Source organism: Mustela erminea, chromosome 12 (assembly GCF_009829155.1).
Source record: "Mustela erminea isolate mMusErm1 chromosome 12, mMusErm1.Pri, whole genome shotgun sequence".
NCBI classification, from domain to species: domain Eukaryota; kingdom Metazoa; phylum Chordata; class Mammalia; order Carnivora; family Mustelidae; genus Mustela; species Mustela erminea.
Window position 1 is genome coordinate 51,947,540 of NC_045625.1, and position 19,802 is coordinate 51,967,341.

A 19,802-nucleotide genomic window follows, 5' to 3' on the forward strand; every position below is an offset into this window, starting at 1 on the left:
ACAATTAATTTGATATGCCTCATTTCACTGTACCACCATTCTCCATAATCCAGCATTTTTGAATGTTATAATACTGATTTGTAATGAGTTTCATGTACAATAAGAAGGGCACCTGGGTGGCTCAGTGGATTAAAGCCTCTGCCTTTGGCTCAGGTCATGATCTCAGGGTCCTGGGATCAAGCCCTGCATCAGGCTCTCTGCTAAGCAGAGAGCCTGCGTCCTCCTCTCTCTCTCTCTCTGCCTGCCTCTCTCCCTACTTGTGATCTGTCAAGTAAATAAATAAAATCTTCAAAAAAAAAAAAAAAAGAGTAAGCCAAAAATGGTAGTCATATCTCCATATAAATGTGCATATTTTGGTATATGTAAACTTGTATAATAAGTAACTCTTTTAGAGTCAGTCCCTACGTGCAACAGTATATATGGAGAGGAAACTTCAGTGTTAGCATGTCTGCTAAGAAGGACCAATAAGGTTTTCCTTTTCACAGAAAATTCTGTAATGCAAAGTTTTCTGAGACCTCTAGCATTCTAACCAATGGTGGATATTCTTGTAGCATTCATTTCCTCTTGGGGGCGGAGGGAGAAAGAATCAGAAAGATATCTCAAGTCAAGGTTTTTATAATCTGGACATATTGAATTGATCACCAGCTTCTGTAATCAGAACAAGCCAAAAATATACCTAGCTCTAATGTTTGCATGCTCATTTCATGACAATGATGGTCTTGTCGTGGATTGATAAGGAAAGCATATTTGTTTTCCAACAGGAATGTTCTTGTGGATAAACATTAACAAACTACAGTCTTGATTGTTATTAGTTGGAAGTTTTTTTCTTTTCTGTCTATGCCAGCCCCTGTTGATTCTTTCTCATGGGACACCTCTGTCCTAGAGAGGAGCAAAGGAAGCAAGGATAGGACTGGTCAGCTTTGTATTTTGAAGATAAAGTGATGCTCTTGAGAAATTCTGCAAAATACCTATTTCTAAATCGTAGAAGTTGAGTAGGGTTTTCATTACCCAAAACAAATGTTGATTTTTTTTTTTTTAATCAGGTCTAATTTGAATCGTTTGGTACAATCCTGGTGTAAATGAGTATGTTTCATTCTGCCTACAGATATTACAGTTGTTTCAGCTGGCCTAGAATCTTTAGCCTAAACTAGTGGAAAAGCATAATCACATGAAAGAGCTCTGTGTGAATAAAGAATGGTATAATTTTGTTTACTTACACAACCGAACTTCTCCAATGTATATTGTACATGCTAATGGTGTATCTTTCTCAGTCAGTGCCCTCCAAGAAATAGCTGTTTAAATGTAAATTTGCTAAAACAAATAATCATGCCAAGTTCTTTTCCCACATAATTTCAAGTGTTTCTCAGAAATTATCACAACATTGCTTTAAAAATTTCCCTAAGTACTTCCCAGAATCTATTACTTTCAATAATTTTTTTCTTTTACTATTTTTACTCCTCTCCCCTTCTTGCCTGCTTCCATACACACACATGAAGGCACATAGACACACAAAACTTTGGCCCATGCACACTTAAGATTGCCAAGTCATATAAGTTATAGAGCTGGATAAAATTCAACAAAAAGAGGGGGGGATTGGCTGTGTTGTAAGTGAAGAGCACCCAGACCAGTTAAACGTTTTGGCTGAAGAGAAAAGTTTTTAACAGTGGCTTGACTTCAGAAAGACAATTTAAATGGGAATATCTGCATGGTACCTGTGGACCTATCTGGGTTCTAAAACAGGTAACTAGTGGGAGAATGGGACAAAAGAGGACTGAAAGTTTCATGACTTCTGTAATTTTTTTCTTGAACCACATGTAATATTCAAAGGCTTCCCTTCCACAGAGTATCTCCTTCAAACTCCTACTACTTCCAGTCCTCAGAGCCTGCCCTCTGCACCCGTGAGTGGCACCCATGATCTCTCCATTCCCAGACCCCATCCAGGAAGTTGATGGAGTGCCCCTGTTCATATCACCTGAGATAATGATCTGAGCCCATCGCTTGCTCCTGAGGTGACCCAACAGTTAGATGATTTATTTCCTAATTTCTGGGTCACTTCCTGACACATGTCCACCTAACCAGGTGTCCAGCACAAAGTCAGGGAGAGGCAAGCTAAGGTGAATTAGCTTACAGTTCCTCATCAACACCATTGGAAGTGTTCGTGAAAGTACGTGCGTATAGTATATGTCTGCTGTTCGTCAGTATTAGCTGTGTAGGGAAGCAGTCTCTGGTTTTTATGACTACATACCCTCTTAGTAAAAATGTATGAGCTTGTACCCTAATATATGTAAAGCCGGTTGTAAATTAGTAACATATTACTGTAAAGCCACATATAAAAATATTATCAAAAATCATCTTATAGGTAAAAAAAAAAAAAAAAAAGAAAAAGGAAACTTACATTTACTCCCTATGTCACAGTGGATTGTGGTACATACCCTAGTGATGGGAGAGACATGTGTGTTTGTTATTCTGGTCACAAAACAATGCAGGAAACAAGAAGTAAGGCAGTCTCTAAAAAGGGGAATTTGTGATTGTTGAGTTCTGAGTGTGACTTCATACGTTTGCCTGATTTAATGTTTTAGGTCAACTTCCTTGAGGTATATTTTTGCATAAAATGAAATGTACCAATTTTAAGTGTATGTATCCATGTAAACATCGATACATGTCATGTATCTGTATCATCTAAACATCTGTATCGTATCATGATATAGAACATTTCCACCACCCCAGAACGTTCCAGTGCTGTTTGCAGTCAGCCCCTCTCCCCTCACCCCCTGGCATCTGCTGATCTCCTTTCTGTTTCTATAGTCTTACTTCCCAGAATTTCCATGATTGAAATGGCAATATATAGTCTTTTGAGTCCGATTTCTTTCATTTTTAACAGTAATGCTGTTGAGCGTCCTCCATGTTTTTTCCTGTGTTTCACTGGCTTAGGGGTGTTCTGTCCCATAGGTCTCTCATTCTTTGTTTACCCTTAAGACTTAAACATCTAGAAAACCAGGTAAAATTTATGATCTGTAACATTCTTTCATCAATTTTTTAACTCTACAATTACTATTAAATTTTACCTGATAGAGTTCCAAGCTACATAGTCTTGAAATTTGGTAATTCTGTACCTTCTACCCAGCCCTATTCTTCTTGCCTTGATATTTGAATTAATCATGAAGGATAAAAAGTAAAAAATTCCAATGGGAAACTGGTCATGAATACAAGTTGCCAATATGGTTATGTTGGAATAATTTATTAAGATAGCACACTTCAAATCTAGACATGAAATCAAAAAAGTACATCTCATAAACCTCTGATTTTGTTCCATGTGGTCAGCATTCTCTATAGCTCAGTATCATTTAAAGGATTTAAAATTATATCGGAGGAAATATTTTTAACTAATAATTTTAGGAATTTTAAAAATACATGTCTTAAATTTGGCTTACAAGAAGTTCATGTAATAAGAATAGAAAATTAAACTATTCTCTGCCTTTTTTAGAATTAAACTATTTACTTATTTCTTAATGATTTGAAGAACCTAGAGCAAGTAAGTCCCAGATCTCTGCTGTGTTCACTGTTCTTCCCTCATTTACATGCATGGACAGAAAGAAAGGCATTGTTTTCCCTCTGAGCTGTGACATGGTGAGGCCTGCCATGGACACACATAGGTTCCTCTTGGACTAAGGAGTCGGTGGGCTTGAGGTCACATGACAATCTAATTATCCCCAAAGTTTCTTATCTGGTCTTTTTTCCATCTCTTTACATCCTTTCCCTCTCTACTGTCGCTTTCCCTTAGGTAAGAAAAACCAACCAACCTTACTTTGATCTTAAAACTATGGGTCATATACTGTGTTTTAATGCGAAGAAAGGGCTTAAGTAAAACTATTGACAAATAGTTTTATACAATTATAAAACCAGGACAGTTGATTCTACTACAAAAAAAAAAAACTTTTTAAAAAGTACTCTGCAGAGCCATACAAAACCAGGTGCCAGATTTCTACTGAGTGATAATCACCAGTTTCGGCAAAATAATAAAATAAAGTCTTTTCATTTAAAATAGTTATATGCAAATATTTTATGTGTTTTATACTTTTTCTGAACCCAGTAAAACTGGTTTATAAGTTAGGATTATTTGGTCTTACTCATCTTTTAATTAATAGTATAGCTGGTTATTTCACAAGAAATCAATACTTATAATAATACCTTGCATTTCACTTACCTGGGTAAATCTTATTATCCTCATTTTGTAAATAACAATTCCCAATGTAAAAGTTTAAAGGTCACTGAACTCTGGTTATAAATGGGCAAGCCTTAAGGAGCTGATTCACCGACTATAAGATGGAATGGGAAGGACAAGAGTTGAGTCCTGTTACTCTGCTGTGATTTATTATTCCTGCGCAAGACCCATGTCCCATTATGGGTTGGTCACTAGTCAGGACATTCATATTGGTCTACCAGACTGAATTTTTGTTTTATTAATGTTTATTCTGTGATAAAGCCTAATTCTTTTTATGACTCTTATTCACTCTGGTAAAGTTTATTTGACATGGCATGGGGGCCAAGATTTTAGATCTGTACTTCTCAAATTATCTGTGAGGAAGGACTAGTTCCCCACCCCCCCCCACTCCCCCCATCACTTTTGAGCCACTACTTAAGTTACATAAAATAAAAAGAAATTTATTTCAAAAAATCATCATGCTTTTCATTGCTACAGTAGTCATCACATTGTCTTGAAGTCTTCTAAATGATCACCCTCAATTATTTACAGACTGGTCCTTTTAAGCATATAGACCTCTTGTGGAAACTCTTGCTTTAACACAGGAGTCCCAAGCCACTGTTTTGAGAATCACTGCACTAGACCATGCTTCTCTCTGTCATGGAGATCTTCAGGAAGAAAGAACCCAGGCCTGCCTTTTTTTGGTGACTTCCAAGTCCCATTCAACCAGTTTATCCATGACTGTGCTAAAACTGATAGCCATTCCTACCATTGAGCTTGCAGATTCATGATGTTATATAAGAATGTCAACTTGCTTCTTTCAGCAGTTGCTTTGTTCATGAGCATGATGATAGTACATACCTTTGATCAAATACAAATGGTGGCTTCTTTGGAAAGAACTTTTGTGATGCTTCATATTGCCTGGATGCAGAGGGTGCCCTGTCAGGGGAACCCCAGTGTGAGTGGGCAATGTGGATGTTTGTCCTGTTCCCAAGCACATTTGTTTGCAAAGATGTTATGTTGTCCTTCTATGTAACTATAAATCGCTGTTTCCGTTATCACTATAAATGAAGTTTCTCTTTTATGATTCAGGCTATCAGCAAAGTTCTAAATCTTGCTTACCTGGACCTCTTCTACCAGAAGTAAGTGGTTTAACGTAACAGTTCCATTTTATCGGAGACAGCTACTCAGGACTAAAAGAGGTCTGAAAGGCAGTGGTTTTAGAAATAGCGGCAGGCGTTGTGGCAGGCCAGGAGAAAAGAGAAACCATATGGGACTGCTGTGTTCTGTTGGGGGAGACAAGATAGGAGGGTGATGGAAAGGAGATGCCTCAGGTGGGTTTGATCAGTTGCTATGGTTTCTAAGGGCTGTTTTAATACCAGCGGCCACCAGCTGTGTAAGTACATTCTCGACGTGCAGACTCAGGTGCAGGCTACCTGGGAAGGAAAGACTGCGCTGCTCAGGTCGCACCGCAGCCTGAGAAACGATCCACGGTAAAAGCTTTCATAAAAGAACAATTAAGAGAGTGCATTTGATGGTAAAAGAAAAAAGTGTAGAAGTGAACGTTACAGTGCTCCAGAGACCAGCCTTGTGCAAGGGAAGTCCTACTCCTTATTGTCGCAGACTCAATGTGCCCACTTGGGAAATGGCGTTATGGATGACAGTCATTACTACGCTCCATGAACTTAGAGTCGGAATTTTTGGATTCGAGTATAAGACCCCAAGTTAGCATCTTGGCAACCTCAACCAGCCATCCCCTTTTCCTTCACCCTGGGCCCCTCATCTGTTACACATTTGCTGAGCTCTGGAAGCTATTACGAGGTTCAAATGAGATAATCTATACAAAATCACAATTTATTTCTCTATTTACCTACAACACGAACACTCCCCCTTGCTTTTCCCTATTCCAAAAAAAAAAGGATGTAAGGATGTAAGGGAGACCGATTGCTCTGATACTTTTTAAAAACTGGCTGTTGCAGGACTCCAGAATCACCCAGAGTCCTCATATGTACATATCATTATATAAGTATTCTGAGCAGATAGCTGCATGAGGGTATTTGATCTGAGCTCATGTTATCTACAACATGAAAGAGGGACAATTTTCGCAGGAATGGACACCCACATGCACATGCCCAAGCATGTACTTTATGTAAAATGATAGAGTGCTGGAGTGGGTCTTATCAGGAATGGGACATTCTTTTTTGTAAAGCGATTTAAGTAAACGATAAGTATCTCCTTACAGCCAAACTAGTGGTGGTGGTTCAGGCAATACAATTGTGGTCCAGAGAGAATTTGATATCACAAAGCTGAATAGAACAATCCATGAGATAGAATTTTTCATCACAAGAGTAGTATAGTTTCCTTTATCCTGAATGATGCATTCTACGTTAACACAGCACAGTTGATGAAACTAAAAACTTAAGATTGGTACCATACCATTAACTGATCTAGAGACTTTATTCAGATTTCGCCAGTTTTCCCACTAAGGGTTTTTTTCTGGTCTGGTATCTCTAGAGTCTAACATTACATTTATTTGTCCTGTTTTCTTGGTCCCCTCTAATCTGTAACCATTCTCTGGTCCTTATTAAAAAATCTTTACTGATGTTTATACTTTGAAAAGTACCAGCAACTGTTTTGTAGAATGCCCTTTGATTTTGCTTTATCTCATGTTTTCTCTTGATTTAGATTGAGGTTATACTTTTTTTTTTTTTTTTTTTAACAAGAAAAGGATGACATACACTTCTCAGTATATATCAGGAGGTACATGATGATACCGCTGGTGATGTTGACTTTGGTTACTTGGGTAAGGTGGTGTCTGCTGGCTTTCTCCATTTAACATTATGGTTCTTCTCTTTGTAATTAATAAGTCTCTAATATTATTTTTTTAAGAAGATTATATGCTTCCTTACATTGATAGGCAGGTTGAGGCAAGTACAGATTGTGGAAGTGTCCCGACCTGGTTAGGAAGAAGCTGTGCTCTAGAAAATGATGGAGTCATTATTTAAGCATTTGAATACATTTCTCCCAGCCCATGCTGAAGTGGATTGCCTGACATTACATTGCAGGATTTTTAAGTCCTACCTCCAGGCAAATCTCATAGTTACTAGCAAAAATGAAAGTGTGAAATGCTTTTTAATGTATATTTAACAACACATAGTCTGGTGATTACTGATGTGTATTCTCTGTGGACTCCCTTTGCTATCAGAGGAGGATGTTAAGAGAAAACATTTTTACACATTTATTCTATCTAAATCCATCACATATTTACTTTCTAAATATCTATAACTGTCACTTATAACAAGATCATAAAAAGTCAAATACTTAAAGTCTAACTCAAACTTTGAAGCCTAGGATTACAATCAATTTTCAGGAAAAGTACAATCACTGTTTTTCCTTAATGCAACCTTATGAGATTGTCTATTAGTAAATGACACTAAAATACAGTCATTAAAGAGAGAAAAATACCATTTAGTAATGGAAGTATAGACAGCAAAGCTCCATTTTTCATCATTTTGATTCAGAAAGTTATATAATAACTCCTATTTAAAGGAATTTTCATCGCTGAAGCCAGTATCATCTGCTTGTGTCAAGGAGGTAAATTTCACAAAATATACTTAATCCATTCCTATGGTATCGCTATTTAATACAGATTCTGGTACCATTTTTTGCATTTTTACTGGGTTGCACAGCAAGAGTTCACGTCTTATACTAATGTGTGCTAAGTAGTTGCATTCTGTATAGACCGTTGTTGTTAAAATAGCAGTAGCGAAGGCATGTTAGATCACAGAGCCCCAGTGGTCTACATTTTGTTTGCTTTGATGTTAAACTCAAATCTGTTTCTCTAACTGTGACTCTAATTACTGCAATTGCATGGCAGAAAAGTTTGCTTTGTAGGTTCACTTTTATGAACGGGGCTTGTGTGTTTTCTGCTGTTGCTCTCCGTGTTTCATGAGCAGGTAGAGCACTTCAGTTGCATTGAATAATTTTGCACAATCAGTAAGTTTTTGTGTTTATCTTTGTTGTTTCTTTGATGTGGCCTCTAGGATGCTGCCGGCAAGGTACTGGACCGCTGGGCCATCATGTCTCGAGAAGAGGAAATCATCACCCTTCAGCAGTTTCTGCGGTTCGGAGAAACCAAGTCCATTGTGGAGCTGATGGCAATTCAGGAGAAAGAAGGGCAGGCCGTAGCTGTACCATCTTCAAAGACAGACTCAGACATAAGGACTTTCATTGAGAGCAATAATCGCACCCGGAGTCCCAGCCTTCTTGCTCACCTAGAGAACAGCAACCCTTCCAGCATTCATCACTTTGAAAACATCCCCAACAGCCTCGCATTTCTGCTTCCATTCCAGTACATAAACCCAGTCTCGGCCCCACTGCTAGGATTGCCTCCAAACGGGTTACTGTTAGAGCAACCGGGACTAAGGCTGCGGGAACCAAGCCTTTCAACCCAGAATGAATACAACGAGAGCAGTGAATCTGAAGTATCTCCCACACCTTATAAGAATGATCAGACACCCAATAGAAATGCCCTGACCAGCATTACTAATGTGGAGCCCAAAACCGAGCCAGCCTGCGTATCTCCCATTCAGAATTCTGCCCCAGTCAGTGATCTGACCAAGACTGAACACCCAAAAAGCTCCTTCCGGATTCACCGGATGAGAAGGATGGGTTCAGCCTCTAGGAAAGGAAGAGTGTTTTGTAACGCATGTGGGAAGACATTCTATGACAAAGGTACTCTCAAAATTCATTATAATGCTGTTCACCTGAAGATCAAACACCGATGCACCATCGAAGGTTGCAACATGGTCTTTAGCTCCCTCCGAAGCCGGAATCGCCACAGCGCAAACCCTAATCCTCGCCTCCACATGCCCATGCTACGAAATAACCGAGACAAAGATTTAATTCGGGCCACATCAGGAGCTGCCACCCCCGTCATAGCAAGTACAAAATCAAATCTCACACTCACAAGCCCTGGCCGGCCCCCAATGGGTTTTACCACTCCCCCACTAGACCCAGTCTTACAGAATCCTCTGCCTAGCCAGCTGGTGTTTTCTGGGCTAAAGACTGTACAGCCAGTTCCTCCATTTTATAGAAGTTTACTCACTCCGGGGGAAATGGTGAGTCCTCCAACCTCCCTCCCGACCAGTCCCATCATTCCAGCCACTGGTACCATAGAGCAGCACCCACCACCACCTTCTGAGCCCACAGCACCAGTAGTGATGATGGCCACTCACGAGCCCAGTGCCGACCTGGCGCCCAAGAAGAAGCCCAGGAAGTCCAGCATGCCTGTGAAGATTGAGAAGGAGATCATTGACACCGCTGATGAGTTTGATGATGAAGATGATGACCCCAACGATGGTGGAGCTGTGGTCAACGACGTGAGCCATGACAATCATTGCCACTCCCAAGAGGAGATGAGTCCAGGCATGTCTGTGAAGGACTTTTCTAAACACAGCAGGACCCGGTGCATTTCAAGGACTGAAATAAGAAGGGCTGACAGCATGACTTCTGAGGACCAAGAACCTGAGCGGGACTATGAGAATGAGTCTGAGTCTTCAGAGCCCAAACTAGGCGAGGAGTCCATGGAAGGGGATGAGCACATTCACAGTGAAGTGAGCGAAAAAGTCCTGATGAGCAGTGAGAGGCCTGATGAGAACCACAGTGAGCCCTCTCACCAGGATGTCATCAAGGTGAAGGAAGAATTCACAGATCCCACTTACGACATGTTTTACATGAGCCAGTATGGACTGTACAACGGTGGGGGAGCCAGCATGGCAGCCCTGCATGAAAGTTTTACATCGTCTCTGAATTATGGCAGCCCTCAGAAGTTCTCCCCAGAAGGGGACCTGTGTTCTAGCCCAGACCCCAAAATCTGTTACGTGTGCAAGAAGAGTTTCAAAAGCTCCTACAGTGTGAAGCTTCACTACAGGAATGTTCACTTAAAAGAGATGCATGTGTGCACGGTGGCTGGCTGCAATGCTGCCTTCCCCTCTCGCCGAAGCAGAGACAGGTCAGTAAATCTCCATTGGCTGCTCCTGCTGGGGGTGGAGGGTGCCAGTCATGCTGGACTTAGCATTAAAAAAATCCAACTAAGATGTTTTTGATGCACTGTAAAGATTGTCTGCAATGACCATGAGATAACCAAGCTGCCATGCTCATGAAGGATTGTTGCAGTTGGTGCTTGTTATGACTAAGCATGCAGAATCATGTGCCATCTTACCCAGTACTGCACGCCATTTTTCTCTGTGCTCTGTGTATGTGTGTGTGTATGTTTCCCCATGCATCTAGGTGTGAATAAGTTAACTATGTACACAGTTCCCTGCTTCCTCATGAAGCTTCACGTAGAAGCCGCAGCTTCTGTTATATATATTTCTGCTTTGCCTTGTGGCTTTTTAATTAAATCAATATATTATCTTCATACACACATATTTATCCAATATAGAAACAGAAATTTACGGATGGAAAGAACCATAGGTCCAGGACATCGAGACAGCCTGCATCTCCGTAGGTATAACCAGAAATGTTATCATTCTTACATGAGTATTTAGTGTGTCCTTGAATTCTTGTAAGAGTCATGAAAATATCGGAAGAAAGTGGGACCAAAATAATTATTTAATGTGGGGAAATGGTATGGTGGTATGGGTTTCTTTATTTTAACTTCACGGTATCTTTTAGCACATCTCTAAAATACAGTTTATCGTGGGAATTATGCACAGAAGGGGAGACATGCATATACTTTTAGGATCGGTTAGAATATATTATGTCCAGCCTTGAGATGACATCAGACCTTGGCTATGTGGCTACAGCTCTGAAACAGTTGGGTTTAAACAGAAGCAGCTGGTCTTAAACCTCCAATGTTCTTTTTCAAGCCTAAAGAAAATGTAATATAAATGGAATGTGTCAAGGTGGTCAGTGGTGGGGTAACACAGTCATCCTACACTCGAGATAAGCTTGCAGGCAGATCATTTACATAATACACCAGCCCAAACCGAAGTCACACACCAGTTAATTCTTCCTCTTCTGTCCAATGTGGGTTTTTGGTTTTATGCTGCCTTTTAAAATATTTTTAGAAAAAATTTCATTACATGGTAAAAATCAGTATAGTAGAAGAAACAGAATTAACTGGAAAGTTTCCAAATAGCCATCCCCCAAATTCTCGCACTTAATCAATGGGTAGATCCTTTGACAAAGTAACAGAAAACAAAAGTACCACTGAAAAGTGCAACCTGCTTCTAGAATATTCGGTTTCATTCTACGCATTTCAAAGATAAATCTTTTTAAAAATAAAAGTTAAAAAAATATTTTCCATAGTACTGAAATGCAAGAGGCCCAATCCATTTAAAAGCAAAATTTCTGAGAAAAGTAAGTGGCTCTCTTTATACTCAACATGCCCAAAACATGCTTTGAAGAGAAATCTGTATTCTCTAAGATTTCACCTTCCCCAGCCTTCTCTCCCACACCCCTTTGCCATGTTCTGTAAAAACAGTTTACAGTCACAAAGTCCTTTTCAGTTCTGAGTTACCAGTTCACAGTACCAGAATACAGCAGATAAGATAGCTGTAATTTGAATAATAAAATATACTACTCGACACAATCCCCCACCCCCAAGTTTGTGAGCAATATTCATTCTTTTATATTTGAAATAGTGCACTTGTGATAATGAGGTTAATGCATTGGATTTTTTTTTTTTAACAAAAATAAAAGACTCATGAAAACCTGCATAAAATATTTATGGAAATGGAGTGTTTGAAGACAAGCCAAAATTTAAGCTTATTTGCATGAATTCCTATCACAGTTTTAGTTGGTTTGCTGAAAATACTGCAAGTCATAACACGGGCATAAATGGCTTTGGGACCAAAAGGCTACAACACCCAAAGCGTGGTGCTTTCATTTATGTCAAACCACTAGAAAACACAAGCACTTGTGTTTTTATGTCCTAATGCATAAGGAAGTGCTGTTGAAAGGGTGGTTTGTCTAAGGAAAAACATTTATAAATAGCAGGAGAATATTTCAATCTCCATTTTTCTAAGGATTAGGAGGTTGGCAGATGACTAGCCATATGGAGATTAGAAGAAGTGTCTAGGGTAGGGTAACTGGATGTTCTAGAGAAGCAGATACAGATACTCTCCCATGTGTCTTCAGTCACACAGGAAGACAGAAGACAGGTGATACATTTCGTTTGGGTGAAATCGCACATCACAGCTAATCTTTATAATTCTGGAGTTGTGTAATACATGATAAATGAAGAAAAAGCAAACCATGCAAAGGAAGCTTTTTGACTCTCCCTTGAAGTTTTGCTTTTCAAGAATGCTCACATTTCTGGGTCCCAGGTTAAAAACTTCTCAGAAACTAAGATGCTTTAATTTTGACATTTTTTCCCTTAAAAAAAAAAGTGTTCATCCTTGTTGAGTCTATGACTCAAACCACCACACAACCAGAAACAGCGATGCTGCTGGGGACACTACCTCTTCCTGCAACTCTGCAGAGTGAGCTCACACATAACCAACCTCCCATTTCAGCCAGTCACCATCACTGCTTCCAATCCTTAATCTGCTGTTTCACAGAGCCTCTTGGACCGTATCTCCCATCTACCACTTGGACTCAACCTTCCCCCTTTCTTTTCCCTTTTGCTGTATTAGTCTCGAGAGCCCCAGGAATCTGGTTCCCTGCTTTTTTCTTCTTCAGTTCATGATGAAGCTAAGACAGATTTTCTTACCTTTCTCTGAGCCAACAGACGTTCCCAAACAGAAACCCTTCTTTGCCTTTAATCCTGCTGTCCTCAGGCCTATTTCTTCCTTTCCCCAGAGTCTTGATTCATCCATCCTTGACTCCACAATGTCTTCCTTGTGCAAATAAAGCATTAGAGGGGATTTCGAGTGGGGGTTGAAGTGTGCAAGGCTACAGGATGTGTAGTGATAAAACTAACAGAATAACTCTCTTCCTTCTGTTTATAAAAGCAGTCTTCTAGTCTTTGGTCTTAGAACATCTTACAGAAGTGATACGCAGATCTTCTTGGCTTTTTCCAAAATGGCTATACACAAGGGAATTATGTTTTTGGTCTTCAAATAGACATGTTAGTCAGATATAAGTAGAAAGATATTAAATAATGTGTTTTCCATTTTGCAGTGAGAGATGTCCAGGTCTTTGCTCATGGTCTTTCTAGATTTTATAAGATCAAGTTGAAGGCTTTTTGAAAAGCAAAAATGTTCTTTGTCTAAGGTCATACAAAGGGAGAAGCTGTGGCGGCGGGGAAGAGGGGGTTCCAGGCATGGTTTGTTAGGGCTGAAGTTTCTAAGCACAATGTTGAAGGTATCCTTTTTTTATACAGTTGTGACTGAGTGTGAGTGTAATAAATTCAAGAGCAAAGAGTACCATTCCACACTAATGATAGAGAGCAGTGTACACAAAGATCAATTCATCTAGTCACTAGGTGGCTATGGAATCATTTTCATTCTGAGTTATGGAAGTGAAATGTATATTATTGTCTCTGTGAAGAACTATGGCATGATAAGGTGATTACTAAAGTGTTTAACTATTAACTGATAATGTGGTGTAGTGTTAGACCTGACGCTCTCCTAAACTAACTAACTTCCTTCCTTCCTTCCTTCCTTCCTTGTTTATCCCTTGACTTTTCTGCTACTAAGATACTGTTCTTTAAAGGATCAGGAAGCTGACTCTCCGTTTTGAAGTATGCACATGAAAAACTCCCTGGGAAGAAGAGATTATAACTGGCTTAAAGCAAGCCTAGTCTTCATAAAGGAAATTTTCTTGGAGACATGTCGTAGTCAAAATTGGCTGGGCCTAGTTTACCTTTGGTCATTTCTCATCATCTGTCTTGAATTTCCATCCTGGGGCGAAACAGTCATGGATCACCTGTTTATAAGGGAAGCCCATTTATAAGTAACATTTGGTTTGTATCAAAACAACAGTAACAACAATAACAAATAAATGCCCTTCGGTCCTCTTTCCTAGAATTTCTTATCATTTGCTAATACCTTAAAATCTATTCATACCTGTTTTAGTGATTGGCAATGCTAAGACTCCCTCAATTAAAATGAAGACTTTGCACACAGCAACAAGGTGATCTGCCCAGAAAGAACTATGTGTCCCTTTGTTTTACGTCTTCCATGGTCTTTACCATCTTCATTGCTACCTTCTGCGAATAGCAGCCACTGATGGCCAAAGTTTGTCTTAAATTTTATTAGAAAGGTAAGCATGTATGTTTAATCTTCAAGGTGTAGGAAAGATGATGCAGCCCCATGAATAAATTTAAAAACAAAATAATATTGCTTAGGGTGATTTATAAATAAATATGAGGCAACCATTGGTGCCAAGTGTGAACCTTCTCTTTGATTGCTAGTTAAATCAGTCCAGATTTAAACATGTAAACTTCTTGATTTGTATGGAGGAAGACATCTGTATTTGGTTTATTAAAACCTGCTGATGTCTCCAGAACTAAATTTGTTCCTATATAGGCCTCTGGGTAGCTGTAGCTAAAAAGCAGAGATGTATAGTTTTTGCCTGTCTGATTACCTGACTTCCAGCCCTGTACAGGTGTGCAGGAATAAATTAACATGAGCTACCTCTGATGAGCCACTGCATACATTAACGACAGAGGTGAAGATGCGAAAACGTGCTACCTGCCTCCTGTTATCACCTTCTCAGCGACAACATCCATATTTTTCATCATTCTCTATGTTTGGAAACTTAGAACTTTTCTAAAGAGAGATTTTCAATAAATGCACATGATCTCACTACCTTCAAGAAATGAGCCATTTAGCACCAGTTTGAGGTAACTATTAGTATATTTGCCTTCATATAATTAGCCGTCAAATACAGTGTGTTAATTTTCTTCAAGTACAAGAAGAGAATATTTTAAGGAATTTCATTTCCTGTAAGTTTGCCAGTCAAACTGAAACTCTCCTTTTCCAAAAATCTTTTATAAAGTGACGTTGTGCAGGTCCTCTGACACTTAAATGTTGAGGAAGAGATTTCCCCTCCTTTATGCTATTGGGTTTCACAATAAAAGCCTGCAAATCAATAGGTCTTTTGTACTTATCTCCATTCCTTTCCATCAAAGGGAAACAAACAAAATAAATCCCCCTTCTGAGTAATTGCTAGTTGTGCCTTCCTCAAGCAAAACTTTGGTAGTAAGATAAACTTCGGTGTCATTCCTGTCTCTGGGGTTCTTTTTCTATACTGGGAGAAGAGCAATGAGCAAAACGGTCTCCTTGTATCATGGGGAGAGACTCTGACAAGCCTAAAGTGAGCCTCGGATCTTCCTAATGATCTCCTGCTGGCCCAGCTGGATGTAAGACAAGCTCATTTAAGCCTCTGCTGACCTTTCACTCCTCCACTCCTAGAACCACACCAGTCACTTCCACCGTCTTCCAGACTGAGTACCAAACAGACAACACAGCTGAATGGTGAATGAGTGACAAAGAGATGCTTACACATTCCTATTGATGAGTGAGTGTTACATTAAATCTCTTATCAATACATAACCTCCTTAGCACAAACATGCTTCCTACACACTGCTTATTCTTACCCTCTCTTTGAAAGGAACAGGCTGTTACTCTTGCCAGCATTATCTTGAAAATTCAGGTAAAAGTTGCACTTAGAACAGAATGCGCATACGGAGTTCACAGAGGCAGTATTTTTCACGATTGGCAACACCTTGGAAGGATCATCTTCCTGATTTCCACCTCTCTGGGGCCTGCCTCCATCTACCTGACACCATGATAGACTTCACTGGTCTGGTCATAATTTTTCTTCTACATAATTATTCAAGATACTTGTTCCTGTAGATAATCTTTTTCTTTTTAAAAAACGGAGGCCATTCACACTGAAAGTGTGAATTAGCAGTCGATAGTATCAGTGTTGTCCAGAGTGGTTCTCTCTCAGGTGAAAGGCTTCTTACCAGCTCTCTTGCTGTGAGTGATCATTTGTTGTTGTGCTAAGAGGAAGGGAGACTTTCCTCTCTCTGCTGAAATTTCTTAGTGAAGGTCGGGCTAGAAAGCATTTCTTTTTTCTTTTTTCTAAAGCCTCAGAAATAATTTAATGTTTTGCTCTAAGACTCCCACAAGCTTCAAATAAATGAATGTGGCAAAATATGAAAGGAGTTTACACTTGCCAAAAAATTACAATGTCATAAAAAAGGGATTTGGTAACTTCAGTTCTTGAGTGCCGTGGGGTGGGTGTGTGTGTGTGTATGTGTGTGTGTGTGTGTACATGTACATGCATGTTTGAGAAAGAAGCAGGCTATGAAAGAAGAGGAAAGACTACTTTGTAGGAAAGGACAGTTTTTCTTCAGTTACTTAACATAAAACTACACTTTTAAAAAAATACCTCAATTTTATGTCCCAATGCAAGCTGCTTGAATTAAAACAGAAGTTGTAAATTCCTGGTAAAAAGCTGTTATGCCTGAAGTGTTAGTGATCTTAACTCTAGTACTTTATGGAGTTTATTACTTCTTTTATTAACTAGGGGGGAAAATGTTACCCACTTCTGGTTCAATTCTTTTTCTTGCTTGCTCTAATTATTTTGACTTTACCTTGGGAAAAAAAAAAAAAGCCAAGTGTTTCCAGCTGAACATATATAAGTGATGCTTCACTTTTGCTAGAGCATTTATCAATCTGAATTATTACCAGCTATTCAAAAAATATGCTAACGTCCTAATCTAAATGCATCCATGTAATGTATATGTGTGTTTATACATAAACATCCACATAAATAAGAATATCAAGAGACCGATCATCCTTAATTGCCAGAACAGACATGTTCATCTTGGAAAGTAATGTATGAAGTTACTTTATCACATTGATGGGAAATAACTGGATTTTGTAAGTAAAAAGAGACAGATTGGGACAAGGAGCATGACGGACGCTCAGAAGGCAGCCTCTTCGGTCCGGTGGCCAGCTGAGGGGGGCCGCTCTGAGTCTGCTGCCTTTTTAGCCCACTCTGTCACTGAGGGGGCACTGGTGGGTCAGTTCGCTCACTAGTAATTGTGTTTTACAGACTTCTAAAGCAATTGGCTCAGTCAGTCCCAATTCAATAAAAGCGGAGAGCAAGAGAGAGAGCACTTTTGTTCTATTTTTTACTTGAAATTATTTCATTCAGCAGTCTGTCTTTTTTATTACCAGGACTTGACATTAGCACTCCAAGCTATATTAGCATCCATTTCAGCAGTTCAGTAATGGTATTAAAAAAACACTTAACTTCAACGGTGAATGGTTGTATGACAGTACCATAAAAAATCCACATTAAAAAAAAAACTCATGTATTTGTCCCAGCAAATTATTTTTCACTTGTTTAACCACTTCAAAACTATGTTCTCGTGATGGTTGTTCACGAGGACTGTCTTATTCTCAGAAGCAGCCAATGGCGCTGCTCTGTCGATTAGGGAACTGGGGAAAGAGGATAGGAAAACCGGTAGGGAGAGGGTGGGGAAAGATGCTATTTACCCTGTAGTTAGATTACCTTCCATTCATCAGCAGAGATAGAATTGGCAACCTCAGAGCACCCAAGGTGAAATTCTTGGATCCTCATACATAGCTGGGATTTGATTTTGAACCCAACACTCTCCAAACTTGGGAGCAAAGCCTAACTACTTTGGCACTGCAGTGTGCTCATAAATGACTACATTAGATTCTAAATTTTGATTAAACATTCAGTAATTAATCAATGGTAGACATGAAGCAGTTGGCAAGGTCCAGAGCTGCAAAATGTTTAAGACATAAAACATTACGAAGTAATTAGAATATGCTCCTTCAAGAGAAGGATTGCCTTCAATAAAGAGGTAAATGATAGCATCCTGTTTATTGTGGACGTAGGCAGCCAGAGCAATATGATAAACTGCCGGAGATACACATATCAGTAATCATCCACATTATTAGTGCCATTAATCATAATTCCAAAAATATGACAGCAGCAGCCAACTTTTTGACCAATTTTGCTTCTGCCTGTTGGCCATTATAACTTTGCTAATAGACTGCAGAGCTCCTGTGCATGGCCATTTGCATTGAGAATAGAAGGTTAATTATATTTGAGCTGCTGATTTTTTTCTCTCCTTGGAAAAGGCTTAGCACTTTGACAATCCCAGGAGCTCCCTGTTGTTAAACCAGTAAAAGTACTTTATTGAAATTTTCTTTGTTGGTCAGGAATGAGGAGATGTTTCGAATGAGATATAAGCGCCAGGGACAGCCGCTAATGTCTCTTGCTCTGAAGTGATCCTTGGGCAGCAAGATGAACTCAATGGTTTCTTTAGATGACTTTGTTCTCTCATTTCTCTTTTGCAGGTGGGTAAAGATTTCAGCACTATATGGAAATCCCACTTGATTAGTGGTAGTCTCGATATGTAGGACTGAGAAGTTGGGGGTTATGGCTCATAATATTGAGAGAAATAAGCAGATATTTTAACATAAAATTCTGCTTTCCCTATGCTCATGTGAATAAAAAGTAAAAATAATTTCACAAAAATTGAGTGTTTCTAAAAATTGAGATGTTTAATGGCATAGGTACATTGCTGGTGAGTTAAAGTTTTCATTGGTACGTTTGACATTATTTAACCAAGAACACAAATTAGATTTTGCACATTCTTTTTGTTCATGTATCTTTTTTTTTTTTAAGATTTTATTTATTTATTTGACAGAGATCACAAGTAGGCAGAGAGGAGGAAGAGAGAGAGGAGGAAGCAGGCTTCCTGCTAAGCAGAGAGCCCGGTGCGGGGCTTGATCCGAGGACCCTGGGATCGTGACCTGAGCTGAAGGCAGAGTGTTTAAACCAGGCGCCCTTGTTCATATATCTTAAATAGTTTCATTTTTAACATAGAATTCCACATAAGGCCATAGCTAAATGATAATACTGGTGGTCTATAAAATTGGGAATCTCTAAGAGTCCTAGTTTTAACTTTTTAAAAGTTCTTAAATTAACCATTTTTTTAATTTTTAATTTTTTATAAACATATAATATATTTTTATCCCCAGGGGTACAGGTCTGTGAATCGCCAGGTTTACACACCTCACAGCACTCACCAAAGCACATACCCTCCCCAATGTCCATAACCCCACCCCCCTTCTCCCAACCCCCTTCCCCCCAGCAACCCTCAGTTTGTTTTGTGAGATTAAGAGTCACTTATGGTTTGTCTCCCTCTCAATCCCATCTTGTTTCATTTATTCTTCTCTTAAATTAACCATTTTAATAATGTAAAACATTTTGAATATTTGGTCTTAGGAAGTATTTCCTTTGAAAATGATCTCAGAAAGAAATAGAGGTTTCACATTGTATGTATTAAAAAAGAATGCTTACTTTTTAAATGGCAGAAAATTTTCAAGAGAAAAATGTGTTCCTATTATTTTAGACATAGGTCTTCTAGGCTCTTTATTAAAGTCAGACCATTAACACAAGGGTTGGAAGATTTGAGGTTTAGTTCATCCAGGGGTATGTGTGTGTGTGTGTGTGTGTATTAGAACTCAGATTTGTTTCATTCCTTAAAAGACGTCAGTGCTCATGGCCTTTTTTTTTCCCACCAATAGTAGTAAACTGAGCACCATATGAGCTGCCTAACTGAGAACATTTCTGAATGCTGTGAAAACATAAC

General features: G+C 39.1%; 1 protein-coding gene across 16 annotated transcripts in view; it reads left to right on the forward strand.

The window, feature by feature from the left end:
* BNC2 (basonuclin 2) overlaps positions 1–19,802 on the forward strand; it is a 434,084-nt gene that overhangs the window by 401,415 nt on the left and 12,867 nt on the right. For 13 of the 16 annotated variants that reach the window (XM_032308900.1, XM_032308907.1, XM_032308902.1 and 10 more), the window contains 2 exons: positions 8,245–10,214; positions 10,647–10,712. In XM_032308900.1, coding sequence (XP_032164791.1) covers positions 8,245–10,214; positions 10,647–10,712 — 2,036 coding nt within the window. The remainder of the gene's footprint in view (positions 1–8,244; positions 10,215–10,646; positions 10,713–19,802) is intronic. The other 3 variants (XM_032308901.1, XM_032308903.1, XM_032308914.1) reach the window with 1 other exon arrangement.